General features: G+C 36.7%; 2 protein-coding genes across 2 annotated transcripts in view; one reads left to right on the forward strand and one right to left on the reverse strand.

Annotated features, from left to right (window-relative positions):
• Positions 1–1,613: 1,613 nt before the first annotated feature.
• On the reverse strand, positions 1,614–7,805 carry LOC121409022 (TLC domain-containing protein 3A-like). The gene is made up of 5 exons (XM_041600801.1): positions 7,591–7,805; positions 5,874–5,960; positions 4,839–5,040; positions 3,975–4,070; positions 1,614–3,138 (listed from the first exon to the last, which is right to left on the reverse strand). Exons 1-5 carry the CDS (start codon positions 7,728–7,730, stop codon positions 2,806–2,808), a joined length of 858 nt encoding a protein of 285 aa, XP_041456735.1. The 5' UTR covers positions 7,731–7,805; the 3' UTR covers positions 1,614–2,805.
• A 5,121-nt stretch (positions 7,806–12,926) lies between these two features.
• Positions 12,927–16,144, forward strand: part of LOC121409023 — a 32,098-nt gene continuing 28,880 nt past the window's right edge. The window contains exon 1 of the mRNA XM_041600802.1: positions 12,927–12,992. The gene's annotated coding sequence lies outside the window, so the exon portion shown is untranslated. The remainder of the gene's footprint in view (positions 12,993–16,144) is intronic.

Consider the following 16,144-nt stretch of genomic DNA (forward strand, 5'->3'; position numbering starts at 1 on the left):
TGGGGGAAAAACTATTTGGATGTACGGTGAATGAATTTTTGAATATGCGCAGATCTTCCTCGGCAAAAATGTTGAAAACTATATGGAGCTAATGCTGAATCTAAGAAAAAAATAGTATTAGCCAGTCCAAACTGTTGAATAATTCTATGCTATACTTGCTCATAGCCTGGTACATGTATACAAGAAATAACTTTAAATGAAACTGGATTTGATAATTTATAGTTATATAAATGCAACAAACAATATAACATTTGAGCTGTGATTCTAATTATGATTTAGTCTTTATACCTCTTCACTGTAAACCTTCATCCAAGTTTGTAACATAACTACTGTGTGAGTAAAAAAAAAAAAATCAAAAATACTTATTATCCAAGCATGATGACATTCAAGAGAAGATACTTTGCCAGCCATATATGAGCTGATTTATATTTTTTCTTTAAACTGGGAATTTGTGAGGTGTCAAGTTTTTTTGGACTCACACAGTATATCGATTCATATTCGTCATAAACTAGTACCTAGATAATTTCAATTCTAAATTTTAGAGAGTATTAAATGAGTTGAAGGAATGAAAAGATCAAATATACAGTACATACAAATGTAACTCATCAAATGATCTATAAATATCCAATTTTCCTACTCGACAAAGTTGAAGAAAATATTGCAAGAAAACAAATCGACAATTTTCATTGTAATAAAAAGATAATACATATGAAATAGATGACTTTGCATAGAAATAAATTTGACATAGAAGTGTGAAATAAAACTGTATCAACCACAAATTATTGCTGACATAAAAGGACAATCGCATGTTGGAAAATCACAAGTACATTAAACGCAAATGTAGGAGTATTCTTTTGGGTATAAAGTATAGAAATTTGAATTAAATAAACAATGATATTGCAATATAAAGCATATTTCTGGTGAGCTGCATTATCCTACGGGGTATGAAAACATGTTTTATATACTTGTATAGTGTAAAGATATGACTCTGAAAACATATAGGTCAAAACAATCATGTACTTCAAAAGGTATATAAAAAGAGACCCTAATTGATTCATGCCAAATGTTTTATTTCCCTGACTGTTATATGTTGAGCATATTCAGTTACAAATGTCTTGATATTAGTATCATCCATGTCAAAACCTTCATATCCATGGTTCATTATCCATCCGTTGAAACGGAACATATTCCACAAATTATTAATTCCAGTTTCGGCAAAAAAGAACAATATCCGTTGAAAATCACATAAGGTGATGCAATCTGATATAAAACTTTGACTTATGCTTAACTTTACACATTAGCTGGGATAAACAAACTTCTGTGTAATCTCTACCACAATGTTTAAAAAAAAAACCACAATAACTGATACAGTCAGATTGAAATTGATCAATACATATTTGTAGTTAGCTTTAGTTGTGAAAAAGACACATGTATACAGTATTCAAAATTATATCAAAAGTAATAATAATTACTGGATTCATAAAGCGCTTCTCGCCTGAGGATACAAAGCGCTGCAATTATTACCCCGACTTTAGCTGCAATGCTCATAAGCAATGAAGCATTCAAGGAGTTTCTTCCTACCGAGTACCATTCATCTCACCTGGGGCGAATGGGTATATTTCTTACTGAAGGAAAACATGCCATAGCTGGTAACCGAACCCACGTCCTTCAGATTGAGAGACGAGTTATAAACACCAGACCATGATGCCCCACATATTCCTATTTGACAAAGATTCTTAATTACATAGGTAGTATAACATCATGTGGAAACTGATCATGGGGCATAGTGTTGGCTAAAATTTCATCCCATTACATTTTAATACATTAGACATCGATAATAGATTTCTTCATTATGCATACATGACACACCTTTCTCCCCACAACATTTTTGTTTGCAATCTAATACTCCTTTGATACCAAGTACCGGTAATGGGGCTAATACACCCTGGTATGAACGCTTGATAATTTAGACTACCATTGTGTCAGTCCAGGTTTGAGCCATTGTTTAGGATCAGGTATTACCATGGCAACATAGGTTGATCTAGAACAGGGTAGTCAATTAGCAGAGCACCATTTTGAAAAAGATTTTTGTAAATGAATGGATTTGATGAGGGTCAAGATGGGCCTTTGGTTTGGACTGTACAATATAATGATTGTGAATATATATACATAGATGCAACAAAAGTGTCTTTCTTAGTATATTTTTTCTTACCAAGTCCCGTTGCATTAAAGTTACTATTATGGTAACTACCATGGAAATGCTGATTAACAGCCAATCAAAATCAAGAATTCATGCAAGTTACCATTGCATGGCAAAGTTATAACATTGGTTACTTTGCCATGCAATGGAGGGGGGGGGGGTATTTTATAAAGCATTTCCTCAAGTGAGCCATGAAATTGTGAATGACAGAACTGTAGCAAGCCAAGATGTGAGCCTGTGAGACATCAAACATTTTTCAATTAATTCAAAATACATAAAGAGAAACAAAATATTGTTTGCTAGTGAAATGTGTTTGAACAGAAAAAAATATTGATAAACATCTGTAATATCGAACGACATCAGATGCAAATGAGTGAAATGTTTGGTTTGCTACCCATTCCATTATTGTTTGTAAGATAATGCATAATTTGACAAATAGCTTTATGAATTACAACTCCCTTCCCCGGGAAAACCTGGGGCATGTTTCATGAAGTAAACTGAAAAAAATAGCTCTCAACCAATCAGATACATAGATTTCAGTAGCTTTTAACAATTTTCAGTGAAAATCACAAAATGCTTGGTAAAATAGTCCCCTGATGTTGATGTTAATCAGCTTTACCTTCACTCCTTACCGGTGGCACATTATTTTCTTGCATACCATTTCCATTGTGTTTTAAAGGATCCAGAACCCTCGCATTCCTGTCACGAAGGACCACTCTCAAGAATTTATAAAACCACATGACCTGCATTGCAAGAAGGGCAGCACAACCAATGTGACATATCGCCTTCATGGATGATAACGTCTCATAGAAAGAAAGTCCCTTGTTGTTGGCATATGCCCAGTAAAGGAATGGAAATAGTAAAATCCTACAGATGAAGAAACTAACTAAGTAGGCTATGTTGTTGATCCTGAAGAAGAATGTGTCCCCCAAATTAAGCTGAAAAAAAAATGTAAACAGAAAATCATACATGTATCTATGTTTGTATCTTTCAATTTAATCTGATAAAAACTTGTTTAAAAAGAAAAAGAGTACTACAATTATCCTCCATATTGTTGACATTATCATCATCATTACCGACTACGATCACCATGTCGTTATAATAATCGATTGCTTAAATCAGCAGGGAAAAATATCATTTTGATATCAAAAAGTAAGTGAAACAGGATAAATATCAAAATATGAATTAAACATATCTCTGTAGGTCAATGCGTCATCAATATTTATGTTGATATCTAAATTGCAGCATTCATACAACACCAAACTGACAATATTCAAATGAAAATGACTGATATCCAACATTAAGATGACTACCTTACAATGACAAAAGGAAGCACATGAAAAGGGTAGTGTTACTTGCAAAAGTGCTGTTTCCTTTATCTTTACACTAACATAAATGTAATAATACCATACCTTGCCCAACATCCATTTGCAGGATAAATATCCTTATATTCAATTTAACTAAGAAGATTAACACAGTTCTTAAGCAAAATATGAAAATGTCAATGATTCCATTTTGGTTGACAATGACATACTTGCCATCATTTGTAAGGGTAGGGAAGAAACTGGACCCATTGCATAAAATGTACTATCAATCTATCATGGTAACTTTATCATCCTGTGGTAAACACCATAGTAACACAATGCTCAACATCCAATTAAAATCAGCGATTTTATAGAAGTTAGCACAGGATGGCAAAGATACCATAATGATAAGCTTTATACGATGAGACCTAGGGGGTTGAGGTAGAAGAACTGAGGGACATCAAACATACCTTGATAAGGATTATTCTGATATTGATTGCTGGGGTGCTTAACTCAGCCAGGAAGAAACAACCTATGAAGAAATCTCCCTTTCCATTGCGAAGATACTATAGAACAAAATGAAAAAGATTCAATTAATGGTCATTTAATGAATTCAGAATCTACTAAATTAAGGTATTTGGATACCAATCAGGCTCTTGCTATGTACAGCTCTGCAAGGAAATGAGTTAAGTACTAAAAATTAAGAAATAAAAAATGGAAAACAGAAAAAAGTCTAGTAACAAAACTAGAAAACGGACAATATGCATGGAAGAATGCAATTAAAAACCACAAAGATTTAAAGAAAGCGCACAATATGTAGGCTATTCAAAAAAGAAATGTTGATGAAACATTGAATCAATTGTTTCTTTTAAATAAAAATACATGATTTCTGAAATCTAACAACTTGTACCTTGCTTTTTTAATTACAGGAACTATTCCGGCATCCTGATTGAAACATTGTTAAAATTTTACTTACAATAAAAAGATATACCAACAGTAAACAAATACAATCAATGAATTAAGAAAAAGGTACATGAATACAACATTTTTGGTCAAATACAGTTAAAAAATGAAAGTAGGTCTGAGAAAAAAGTAAGATTTGGAATAATAATGTGCTCTATTTTTCCTGAATTTCTATGTGCTGTACAACACTTTATATCATACCCAAAAGCAATTTGAATGGTTTCCTTTGTCATTATTAATAGGGTGATTTTTTTTTTTTTGGGGGGGGACAACACAACTTTTACTTTTATATTTTTTATATCTATGCATCTATTACTGGTAAAAATTTCACTATGTATCTATTACTGGTTAATAATTTCTCTTCTCCTTACCATAACAAAAGGGTAGAAAATGATCACCAGTCCAATGTGATGGGCAACTAGTACCCACTTTTCCTTCAAGAATGATGATACTGCCGTTCTAATTGGAACATCATTTAACTTCCTTTCCTTTCGATGGACAATATACATAGCACCAACATCATAGATCATGTATGGTGCTCCAAAGCTGCAATAGATGTCAACCAGTAAGCATCTATCAAATGTAAAAAGGAAGGAATGAGTTCAATATCATATAAATTCAGTATAATATGAATATTAACTTCCTGAAAAAAGTGATAAAAACATCTACGGGAATGACTTTGGAAAATGTACGTTTTATATACTCCTCAGTTCCCCGTCTTCTGCATCTCTCATTTATACCTATCCTGACTTCCATTTTTTTTTATTCTCAATAAAAATATCTAGAGTACATTCACAATTGCAATGTGTCTAAGACAAAGCTGCAACAATCAGGCAGTATTCAAGCAGTATAGTCAAACCAAATATTACATGATATCTAGAGTGTGACATACCCCAAATCACAGTGACACAATTAAAAAATTTGTTAGGTAAAAGGTACTTCAAGTGTCATCTTCTTAGACAAAGTCTCATCTGATCAGATGATTGATGGGGGTACCTGTAGACATTGGCAGCGGAAACAAAATATTTTAGGAGGGGACAACCAAAATTTTTTTGACAAGCCAAAAAAAAAAAAAAAAGGTTTTCACCCCAAAAATTTTAGGGAGGGCGTAGGAAAATAAATTGACAAGCAAAAAAAAAAAAAAAAAAAGGTCATCAACTACAAATTTAGGGGGGACCGATTTAGGGGGGGACACGTCCCCCCTGTCCCCCCGCTTCCGCCGCCTATGCCTGTAGATAATTATTTCTCTACATCTGTGTTTAAGGCAATTTTTTCAATGTTCGTAATGCGCCTTAATGCTCCCTACCTTCGTCTTTACATCTATATGTGTATTAAGACGGAATAAACCCATTCATAGAACCCTTACATAGGATGTAGGCATATGTGTGTGTGTTTGTGTCACCTACCGGCTGAAAATAACATCCTGATGAGTTTCCCTGATGATATTGAAACCAACCGCTACAGCAAGAAGGGCCTGAATTATAGATGTACATCTAGTACACAGAGTGGGAGAGCAGAAAGACAAACATAGTTTAAGAGAGAGAGTGAAATAAATAAAGATTTCTTTTTAATACTAAAATCCTTATTAATTCCAGCATATTCATCATCAGTGTGAAGCAACTTGGGTCTACATGCAAATCTAAAAATGATTGATAATTATGTAACCATGTTTACCACTTGCAATACAGAAAGTCATTAGACTATAGTCTAGATAGCAGTGCATTCCAGATTAAAAAAAAAACACACATGGATACAAGCATAACAAAAATCATCATGGGGGGAGGGGGTTCAAACTTGGTACCTTTAATAGATTAGAAGACTGAAAAATCTCCTCTTTGATTTGAAATTGGATCAGTAATATGCAGATAGATAAGTAGTCTTCAATCTTTTTAAAATCTTTTCAAAGATGCAATGAGAATGAGGATAAACTGATTAGAAATTTCACTCTTCTTCACTTCAGTTCTTAATCTTGCTCAGCCTTATTTGTGAAAATGTAAAACAGAAGAAATTAATTCAACCATTTGCATATCCTAAAAAATAATTGTGAACCTACTTTTTTCTAAAACACTAGAAAAATAAAGTGAATGGTGGGATCATCATCGCTTTGATCTACATGTCTGTCCATGTCACTTCCATTACTCCGCTGCATGCATACAGTAATAAATTCACCAGACTTAAACGACAGATGGACTCAGAGTGACCGGGAATCACTCATCCTACGTCAAATGTCGAGGTTATATACCGTAAGGGCACTAGTATTCAACCCGTTTGGAGAGTTTCCTCAAATATATAGAAATATAGAATTCACCTGAATTTCAGACCCGTCTTATTTCCAAGAGCAAATGCTGGTTATTCTTTTTTCGTTATTTTTTTCTTCAACCAGTCGACTGTGTGCGCGGGCGATCGAATTATACGGCGACGGTTTTTTGCACTAGTATTCAACCCGTCTGCACTAGTATTCAACCTAGCGATGAAAGATGGTCCTGTCTCTCAATCTGCCCTTGTCCCATCTGACTATGGACTAGACCATTTGAGATGAGACCAAACAGGGAATTAATCAAAGCCAGATACTTACATAGATCTAAATCTAATTTAGCAATATAAACCCTTTTGAGATTTGCTATCTATCCTCACTAGGTTGAATACTAGTGCAATTCAGTGCAAAAGGCCATCGGCGCATAATTCGATCCTACGCGCATACAGTCGACAGATTGATAAAGAAAATACCGACAACAGATTACCCTGGAAATAACAAAGGTATGAAATTAAGATAATTTCCATATTTCTAAATATTTTTGGAAATATGTCAAAATCTTTGAATTATGCCGGGTTGAATACTAGTACTTATTACTAGTGCCCTTACGGTAATTAGCCTGGTGCCGTGGTGGTGGGTAAGTGTCGAACTTGAACTTGTAGATGACGCCCTAACATTAACCAGTGACACTAAGTCTAACTTAGGCCAAAAGCACCCTTGGATGAATGGGCTATTATTACCACTATGTATATTATATAGGCCAAGCTAAGCGAGCGAGCGGGCGACGTGGTTACTTCGTCCGATTGGGTAAGTTAGTGGGACTGAAGAGAAGCAACTTGAAACGAAAAAAAAAGACCAGCGTAACTTACCTTAACGCAATTGCTGCACAGGACGCTTCGGAGGCAATGTTATTCTTTGGGAACAATAAAGGTAAACATTTACGTATAGTTGAAAAGACAGACGGGAAGAAAATAGATCCACCCACAATCCAGGCAACATACGAATCCATCCCAATCCCACCCAGATAGCAGCCGAATGTTTACCCGATTTACCATGACGTCATCACACCGTGCGAAAGGGAAACTCCCCAAATAGTATCTTTCATGCTCTCCCTTTCTGCACACTTTTTTACGTGTTTCGATCTCTCCTTTTTCCCCTTTGTATTTCTTTTCCCTTCTACCCTTCTCACTTTTCTTTATGTTCTTCTTCCCTTTTTGATGCTCTCTATAATAGCTGGGAGGAGGAGTAAGACAATTCACATCAGCGTGAGGATGATTGAACTGTTGAGCAAGCGCGGTTCTCGGGGCGGTTCTATAGATTCAAATTTTTATGGGGCGGGGATGACTTCTCGGATGACTACTTAGGTGGTCATTTCAGTTATGCAGCTTGGAATTGACGATTCTGTAATGACAGCTCTTCTTGCCCCGCGATCCCAGCCAGGCGATACTTTAACATTGGCGACGGAAGGCACACAGTTTTTTTTTTGGGGGGGGGGTCGATCCACCAGAAATTTTTGGATGGAGACAGGTAAAAAATATAACTAGCAAAAAAAAAAGTTATCAAACTTAATTTTAGAGGGAGAAACACAACAAAAATTCAGGGGGGTCCACCTGAATTTTGAGGGGGGCGCAGGAAAAAAATGACAAGCAAAAAAAAAAAGGTTCTCAACAAAAAAATGTAGGGGGCGTCCCCCACCTCAAATTTAGGGGGACCTGTACCCAGGGGCAGAAATCTCTCCCAAAAGGTAGGGGGACAAGAGGCTGGAAAGTTTGACAAGAAAAAACAAAGTTATCCCCCAAAATTTAAGGTGATTTCGACGAAAATAAATTTGACAAAAAAAAAGGCTATCATCCAAAAAGAGAGGTCATCTCGTCCTAAAATACATGTTTTATTTCAATTTTGAATGTTTTTTTTCTTACCATCATAAAAGACCACAAATAGTAGGGGGGACATTTGATATTGTGTCCCCCCTACTATTTGGAGTAGGGGGACACGTCCCCCTGTCCCCCCTGGGATTTCCTGTACCCCCCCCCCCCCCCGCTTCCGCCGCATATTTTCTTTATTGGTTTCAATACTTTTGCGAGGGAGCAACAGAGCGAAAAAAACACACTTCGTGCAACTGTTTAACCCTTTAAACTGGGAGGGGTGGGTAAATTTGACCCCCTCGACAAATTTTGCCGCTACGCTGCCGCGCAATTTTTTTTACCGCGCCGCTCGCTTTCAAATCTTGAGCATCTTTCACATTTACCGTGTTTACATGTGATCGACTTTTGGTTCAGAACTGTGAGTCTAGTATGCAAAAGTCGATCACATGAAAACACGGTAATGATTTGCAGTGCCCGGTATACGCGGTTCCGAAATTACGCGATATTTTGTAAGCTCATGTGGGTCCCAAAATTGCTCAAATAACGTGATTACGACAATGCAAATTGAGTTTTTCAACCAAAAGTCATAAATGTATGATCATTTTTACTTTTGTTGGTTTAGATGATGGATTTATTTTATGTTATTTATCATCGCAAAAGGGTCCCCGACAAAGTTCACAAAAAATGAATAAAACAAGTTTGAACAAAAAATACATGAGAATTAAAAAAAAAAGATTCATAGGAAATTAATTAATTTTCTGTAATTTTTGTTGTAGATTTTTGTTAGAAATGTAAAAGTATATATGTTCATGTTCCTGTATTTGTTTTTTTTTCATTCATTCAATGCTTTTAATGTTTTATTGTTATTTTACTTATGTAAATATCTATGTTATACTCATTTCAGTTGTATGGTTTTCCGGGGAGCAACCCTGTACGGGTTATCTAACCTTTGTTGTCTCCCCGAGACATGTTTTTCTATTTGTATATATATACTTTTATAAATAAATTCAATTTAATTCAAATTCACCATAAATTAGCAATCTACTAACTACATAAATTGAGTTAAAGGTAAAAACATGACACAAACAACAAAATTAGGGCAAATTTCATACGCGTATAGACCAATTTCACAACGTGAGAGGGCAGCAGACTGGTCGCCATGCTGCGGTGGGCGAATCAACTTTTATAGTACACAAGTCAATAGGGTATTTGGTACATTCGTTTGATTTTTTTTATTTTAGACCAATTGAGCAGATTTCTTGTAAGATTCGCAATGAGCATTAATCGGAGAAGTTCAGGTCGCAGCTGTGCTGTGTTCAATTGCCACAACAATTGGAGAAAGCTTCAGGATTGGAAACAAAGTGAATGTGAAATTCACTCGCCTTGGACTCGTGAAGCCTATTTGTGTGTGAAGCCGTACTCCCTGCATCCCTGCATAGGTTAAGGCCGTGATGAAGGAATGCGTCGCCAGTGGATCTCTCTTCCCCTTCCTACCTTATCCTTCCTCTCTGTTTTATTCTCTTGCCTTGCCCCCTCCTTTTGGATACTTATAGGCCTGCATAAAATGTGGTGGTGGTGGTTTTTTTGTGGGGGGGGGAGGGAGGGGAGATTTATTTGATCATGCTTAGATGGAAATATCAGTCCCTCTCACTCCCTCTCCCTCTCACACTATCCATCCCTCTCTCTCCCTCTCACTATCCCCTTCTCTGTATTACACTATCCCTCTCTCTCCCTCTCTCACACACTCTCTCGCTAGCCCCCCCCCTCTCTCTCTCTCACTACCCCCCCCCCCCCACTATTCCCCTCTCACTATCCCCCTCCTCTCACACATACTCTCTCTCCCCCCCCCTCCCCTCTCTCATCCTCTCTCTCTCTCTCTCTCACTCTATGTCTCGTTCACTCTCCCGCTACTCTAACACACAATTTACTAGCAACAAGAAGTGAGCTCCCTGATGAAAAGCAACAGCGATTCTTGGTCATCATCAACTCACTTTTACTGACAAAACTAAGGGGGAAAAGTAGCCAAAGTGCAAAAATTCATCATACCTTCATCGGTCAGATATGGCCATTGTCTTACATCGTCTACCCAGGTGTCCATGCTGTATTTTATTGATTTATGATGATGTTAATGACACAATATCACAGCTTATCTGTAATCTTTCATTAAATTTGTACACAGAGCCAATCGCGGTCAGCGCACTTGCCCACCGCAGCAATGGCGTCGCCGATAGAGGGCCAAATACATAAACCGGCCGTGAAATTGGTCTATATTCATTATTAATTAATTTAAAAAATATAAGCAATTAATAATTTTGTGAAAACATTACTATAGTCTTGCAGTTCACATCATCCGGCTATAAGCGCGGGCAAATTTTCGCGGCGATCGCGCAATCAACGGCCGAGATCTGGGGGGGGGGGGGGCGTCAATGTTGGTCTCAAATAGCTCAGTTAAGATAGGGTTAAAGGCAGTGGCGAACCGTGACCCGGAGCAGACAGGGGCACTGTATTGTGAACAATGCTGTGCCCCTCCAATGCTTTGTCTCCTCCGGGTCGCGGCGCCTCCGGGTCACGGTCCGCCACTGGTTAAAGGGGAAGTTCACCCTGATGAAAAGTTTGTTGTAAAATACCAGAAAATAATGATAAAAAATATTGGTGAAGGTTTAAGGAAATCTCTCAAAGATTAAGAAAGTTAGAATGTCATTTTTTTTTATTTGTGACATCATAATAATTATACGAGCAGCTGCCCCATAATGCTATGCACAATGGTAGGATGATGACCCCCCCAAAAAAAAAAATCTTTCAGGGGCGGATGTGAAATAATTTGTCTCTTGTAATATTGAAGATCATATAAAACCCATTTTCATTTTTTTTTAATGAAAATTACATTTCATTATTAAAAAAAATGACTTCACAAATCAAAAGATGAACAAAAAACTTTTAAAACTTGGACGGATTTTTTCAAACCTTCACCTATCATTTTTTTTTCTTATTTTTCTGCTATTTCAGGGTGATCTTTCCGTTTAAGAATGAATTTTAGAGCAATACTTTTATCTACAGATATTTTATTGAATTGATTTTTTTGTTTATTTCATTTCTATCAATTTTGTAAAAATAAAACAAAAATCATAAATACTAATCAATTATGGAAAAAACTAAGGAAAATATAATGAGCTTACAGTAGGAAATGGGTAATATAAAACAATACCCACATCATTTTCTAAAATACAGAAAACCCAGGGTTCGGGCCTACATTTGATAAGAGTTGAGGGAGAGGGGCAAGATTGCTAATCGTGGTCGGTGTTGCCCCTCGGCTCGACCTTGTCACTCAGAGTTTTCATTATTCATACCCTCGAGAACGAGAACTTTGAACATTATAAAATCAGATTTTAACGTCAATAACAGCCCTTCCTCACGTTATTATCTATGATTGCATGTGGTAATCGTAAAAAAATTAAACGAAACCCATAGCACTTGGAGCATTTTATTATTGATATTCAACTCATGTCAATTGATTAAAAAAAACTTGAATGTACTGTACAAAGGAACATGTCCCCCGATCTGAGAATGTAATTGTAGGGTGAAAATCACTCTTAACTTTTTTAATCACCTTACCCAAGTCCAGAGAGCATTATAGCGTCCGATTCGTGAGAATGTTCTCAACATGTTAACTAAAGAGTGATAAGAATCGGCACGATTTTGACCAAAATGATTAAAATTCTGATTTAAAACTTAGTATTTTGATTCTCGGGGTAGGCGTTGTAAGGGCGAGGGCTATTTATTTAAAAAGGAAAATTGGATTATTTATTACATTAAGATATCATATTGCAGTCTTATTGCTATGGCGAGAAAATAATAGGCCTATATTTTCTGATATGAGAAATTTACATTTTAGGGCACGTGTAACACGCATGCATGTTTATTTTTCTTTCATTATAAGGACTTGAAAATGTTTATAAAGTTCATAAAAGGTGAAATTAAAATATATATATATCATTTATATTAATTTACTTGTTTTGCATACATACAAACAAACCTGGGCTCAGGGAATAACATGTAAACTGAAAACAAAATGACTCTGCCCCGATTCTGTCAGAGCAGAATCGACAACTTTCCTCAATTTTCATTGACCGAGACGTTCAGTTCCTAAAACAAGACTTGCTGGATAAAACGACGGACAGGCCTTTTCATGAAACGCTCCCCAAGCATGCAGATCAAGACCTCACGACAATTTCTACAAGCTATCAGAAAATTCAGAATTCAAGGAATTCGGAAAAGAGATTTGACTTTTTCACGATACCATATACCGTAGGCAATTTCTGTTGATTGATTTGATTTGTGTAGGCTGTAACTACGTGTAAAGGAATGCTGTTTAGCTAGGAAAACATTACATATTTGTTACTTTCATGGTAAGAAGGAACATATTAATATATCTAAAATTGAAAGAAAAATCACATCATTTTATTTATTTGTAAGAAAACTGCATAGGATTGTTCAATGCAATGCAATTTGGACTTTGAATCGGTATATGTCTTCGCGTCACGTCACTGACATCAGCGCTGCGCTGCGGCTTGCTAGCTAGACCACGGCCCCCTGCACTGCACCCGAAGCCACAGCCTGGCTTCGGCGTCGTCCGTCACTATGGCATGCTTGCGAATAGACCAAAACTGCTTCGCCTTCAGTTTCTGTAATGCTTGTTCCGCTGAACTGTGCTGGCTAAATTCACCACATTGACTGAAGAGCTTTGAGGCCTTACATAAAGACAGTGTAACATTTTTTTTTAATTTCTCCTCGTACACAGACGGCTCGCTATCGTGCAGCCATGATTAGATTAGGGGACTTGCAATGCGAAATCCCCCCGTCGGGGCTCTTCAATTTTTGTCTTTAATGAATAAAAATTTTGAAAATTAACTCGACCAAAATGCAAATTTATATTCCCTCTTGGCATTAATTGCCAAAAACAGAGAAAAATGAAGTTGAAAGGAACAAAAACAGTGACTTACCTCGGCTGTCGAGCAAATTCACTTCCCCGTTTTATCCGATCTTACATGTAAGTACATAAACATATGGCCATTGAGTCCCCTGTACAGATCGCGCTAGAACTTCGGTCTCTGTATTTGTTGAGTGAAGCCAACGGAGTTTAGCTGAACAACCAACAAAACAGAGACTGAAGCTTTTGGTCTATGTTTTACTGAACATAGGTTGCGATTAATTTGTCAGTGGTTTAATCCTTACAGTTTCATGATCATGGTTTCCAAAGTTGGGGAAATAGAAACAACATTGATATAGACTGCGTACCTGCTTGGACCTAGCCAGGCGGCTTCTAGAGACTAAAAATCATTTACTGACATAAGGTTACTCTCAATGAAGCCTGGTAATATATTCACATGCGTGTAGGCCGCCGAAACCTGAAACTTTCGCCCCCAAGATTTCTACTTTCCTTCTAAAAAAGATATAGGCCTAGCCCTAAATCATGTAAATGGATAAAACTTCATTCCTTGTTATTTCTACACTCTGGTTGTTATTTTTAAACAAGAATTCATCAAAAAAATTAGAAAAATATTGTGATAAGACTGAAGAGACTTGCCCGATGTTTACGCCGCCATCTTGTTTCCTATTGAACTTCGCCAACGTTACAGACGCGTGAATGCTTGTTTAAAAATAACAACGAGAGTGTAGAAATGTCAGGAATGAAGTTTTATCCCATGTAGGCCTACATGATTTAGGGCTAGATCTTTTTGAAGGAAAGTAGAAATCTCTGGGGTTTTGGCGGCCTACACGCAGATGAATATATAAGAATACCTGGCTCCATTGAGAGTAACCTTGTGTCAGTAAATGATTTTTACTCTACAAGCGGCCTGGATACTTGAACCGGAGTTATAAAATGTCAGAAATTGTTAAAGAAATCCTGAGGATCGATGGTTATTCCTATCTAGCATGCGAATTGATATATAGCATCCACTGCACTGTGCTGCACCATTCTCTGAATGAGTGATACGGCCTTACGTGCCGGGTCGAGTCATCATGTTCCTTAGAAAAGTTAGATAGAATGTTACAAAACTTACATGTGCGGTACATGTAGGTCTAACATTTGAAATACAGAATTTTTCAAACTCATTGTTTACTAGACAGCTGGCAGCTGTCTGTTTCGAAGAGATTTTTATCATTTTTTTTTTATTTCTCGTACACAGACGGCTTACTATCGTGCAGCCACCAGGCATTAGGGGACATACAATGCAAAATCCCCCCGTCGGGGCTCTTCAATTTTTGTCTTTTATGAATCAAACCTTTGAAAATTAACGTGACAGAAATGCAAATTAATATTCACTCTTGGCATTAATTGCCAAAAACGGGGAAAAAATCAGGTTAAAAGGAACAAAAACAGTGACTTACCTCGGTTGTCGCGCACCTTCACTTTCTGTTTTATCCGAACTTATAGTACATAAAAATATGGCCATCGAGTCCCCTGTACATATCGCGCTAGAACTTCGGTCTCTATTTGGTGAGTGAAGCCAACGGAGTTCAGCTGAACAACCAACATAAGAGAGACCAAAGTTTTTGGCCTAACTGTTTATATATGTTAATTTATGTGCTTATTTTTTATCATAAAAATGCATCTTTATTTTGTTGATCCAAGTTCATTTCTGTTAGTGTTACTGTTGTTGAGGGATGTTCTGTTGTGCATTATTGCATATTGTCAGACTCATTAAATATTCTCATCGAATATACCTATTGCTCATTTAAATAATATTTTGATTAGATTTTTAATAGGCAATTTGTCACTAATATAAAAAAAACAATTTTTTTTATTAATTACAGTGTCAACTGGGTACAGATTATTAAGAAGTGTGTTATTTTTGGGAAAGAGTTCCATATGCACCCCCCCACTAAAAATAACAAGATTGTTGAGACTTCCGGTTCGTTCACTTCAGATTTTTCTATCATTTTTTTACTGTTGCTTACCCGAGTTGGGAATCGAACTCACCTCGATTTATCTGCAGTCAAGACCTTTCCCGCTATGCTAGCGAGAAGCGCTGATACCGGAAGGGGTATTTTAACGATCATCAGCCGATAGTTCGACTAGTCTTGACTCACAGACCCTTTACTGACTAAATAAACCGATGTCTATGGACAATTACACGCACTAGATCCTGCTCGAAATTTGACAGAATAAAGCCATATTTTGGTATGTATTTCCACTTCCCCATCATATTCTATTTCCTGTTACTGCAGGCAAACTCCTCAATCGGGATATAATTGCTGCAGGCGTGTGTGGCTAGTGGTGAAATTGAATTAATGATGTGCCCCCCGGATGAAAGTAGACATTTGAATTTTGTTTAGCCTTGTCTTAAAACCATCGCCCGATTTAGCTTCACGTATGTCTACTGGTAGCAGATTCCATTCTGCCATGGTCCTTGGAAGGAAAGAGTACTTGAAGCAGTCTTTTTTTGTTGTTGGTTGGGAAAAAGAGATTGACGATGATTTCTGTGTCCTGACAGAATTTTTAGAGGGAGCTATTAAGTATTGACCTACGTTGATCGAAGCACTGTGATTTATAGAT

This window comes from Lytechinus variegatus, chromosome 2 (genome assembly GCF_018143015.1).
Source record: "Lytechinus variegatus isolate NC3 chromosome 2, Lvar_3.0, whole genome shotgun sequence".
Classification (NCBI taxonomy): domain Eukaryota; kingdom Metazoa; phylum Echinodermata; class Echinoidea; order Temnopleuroida; family Toxopneustidae; genus Lytechinus; species Lytechinus variegatus.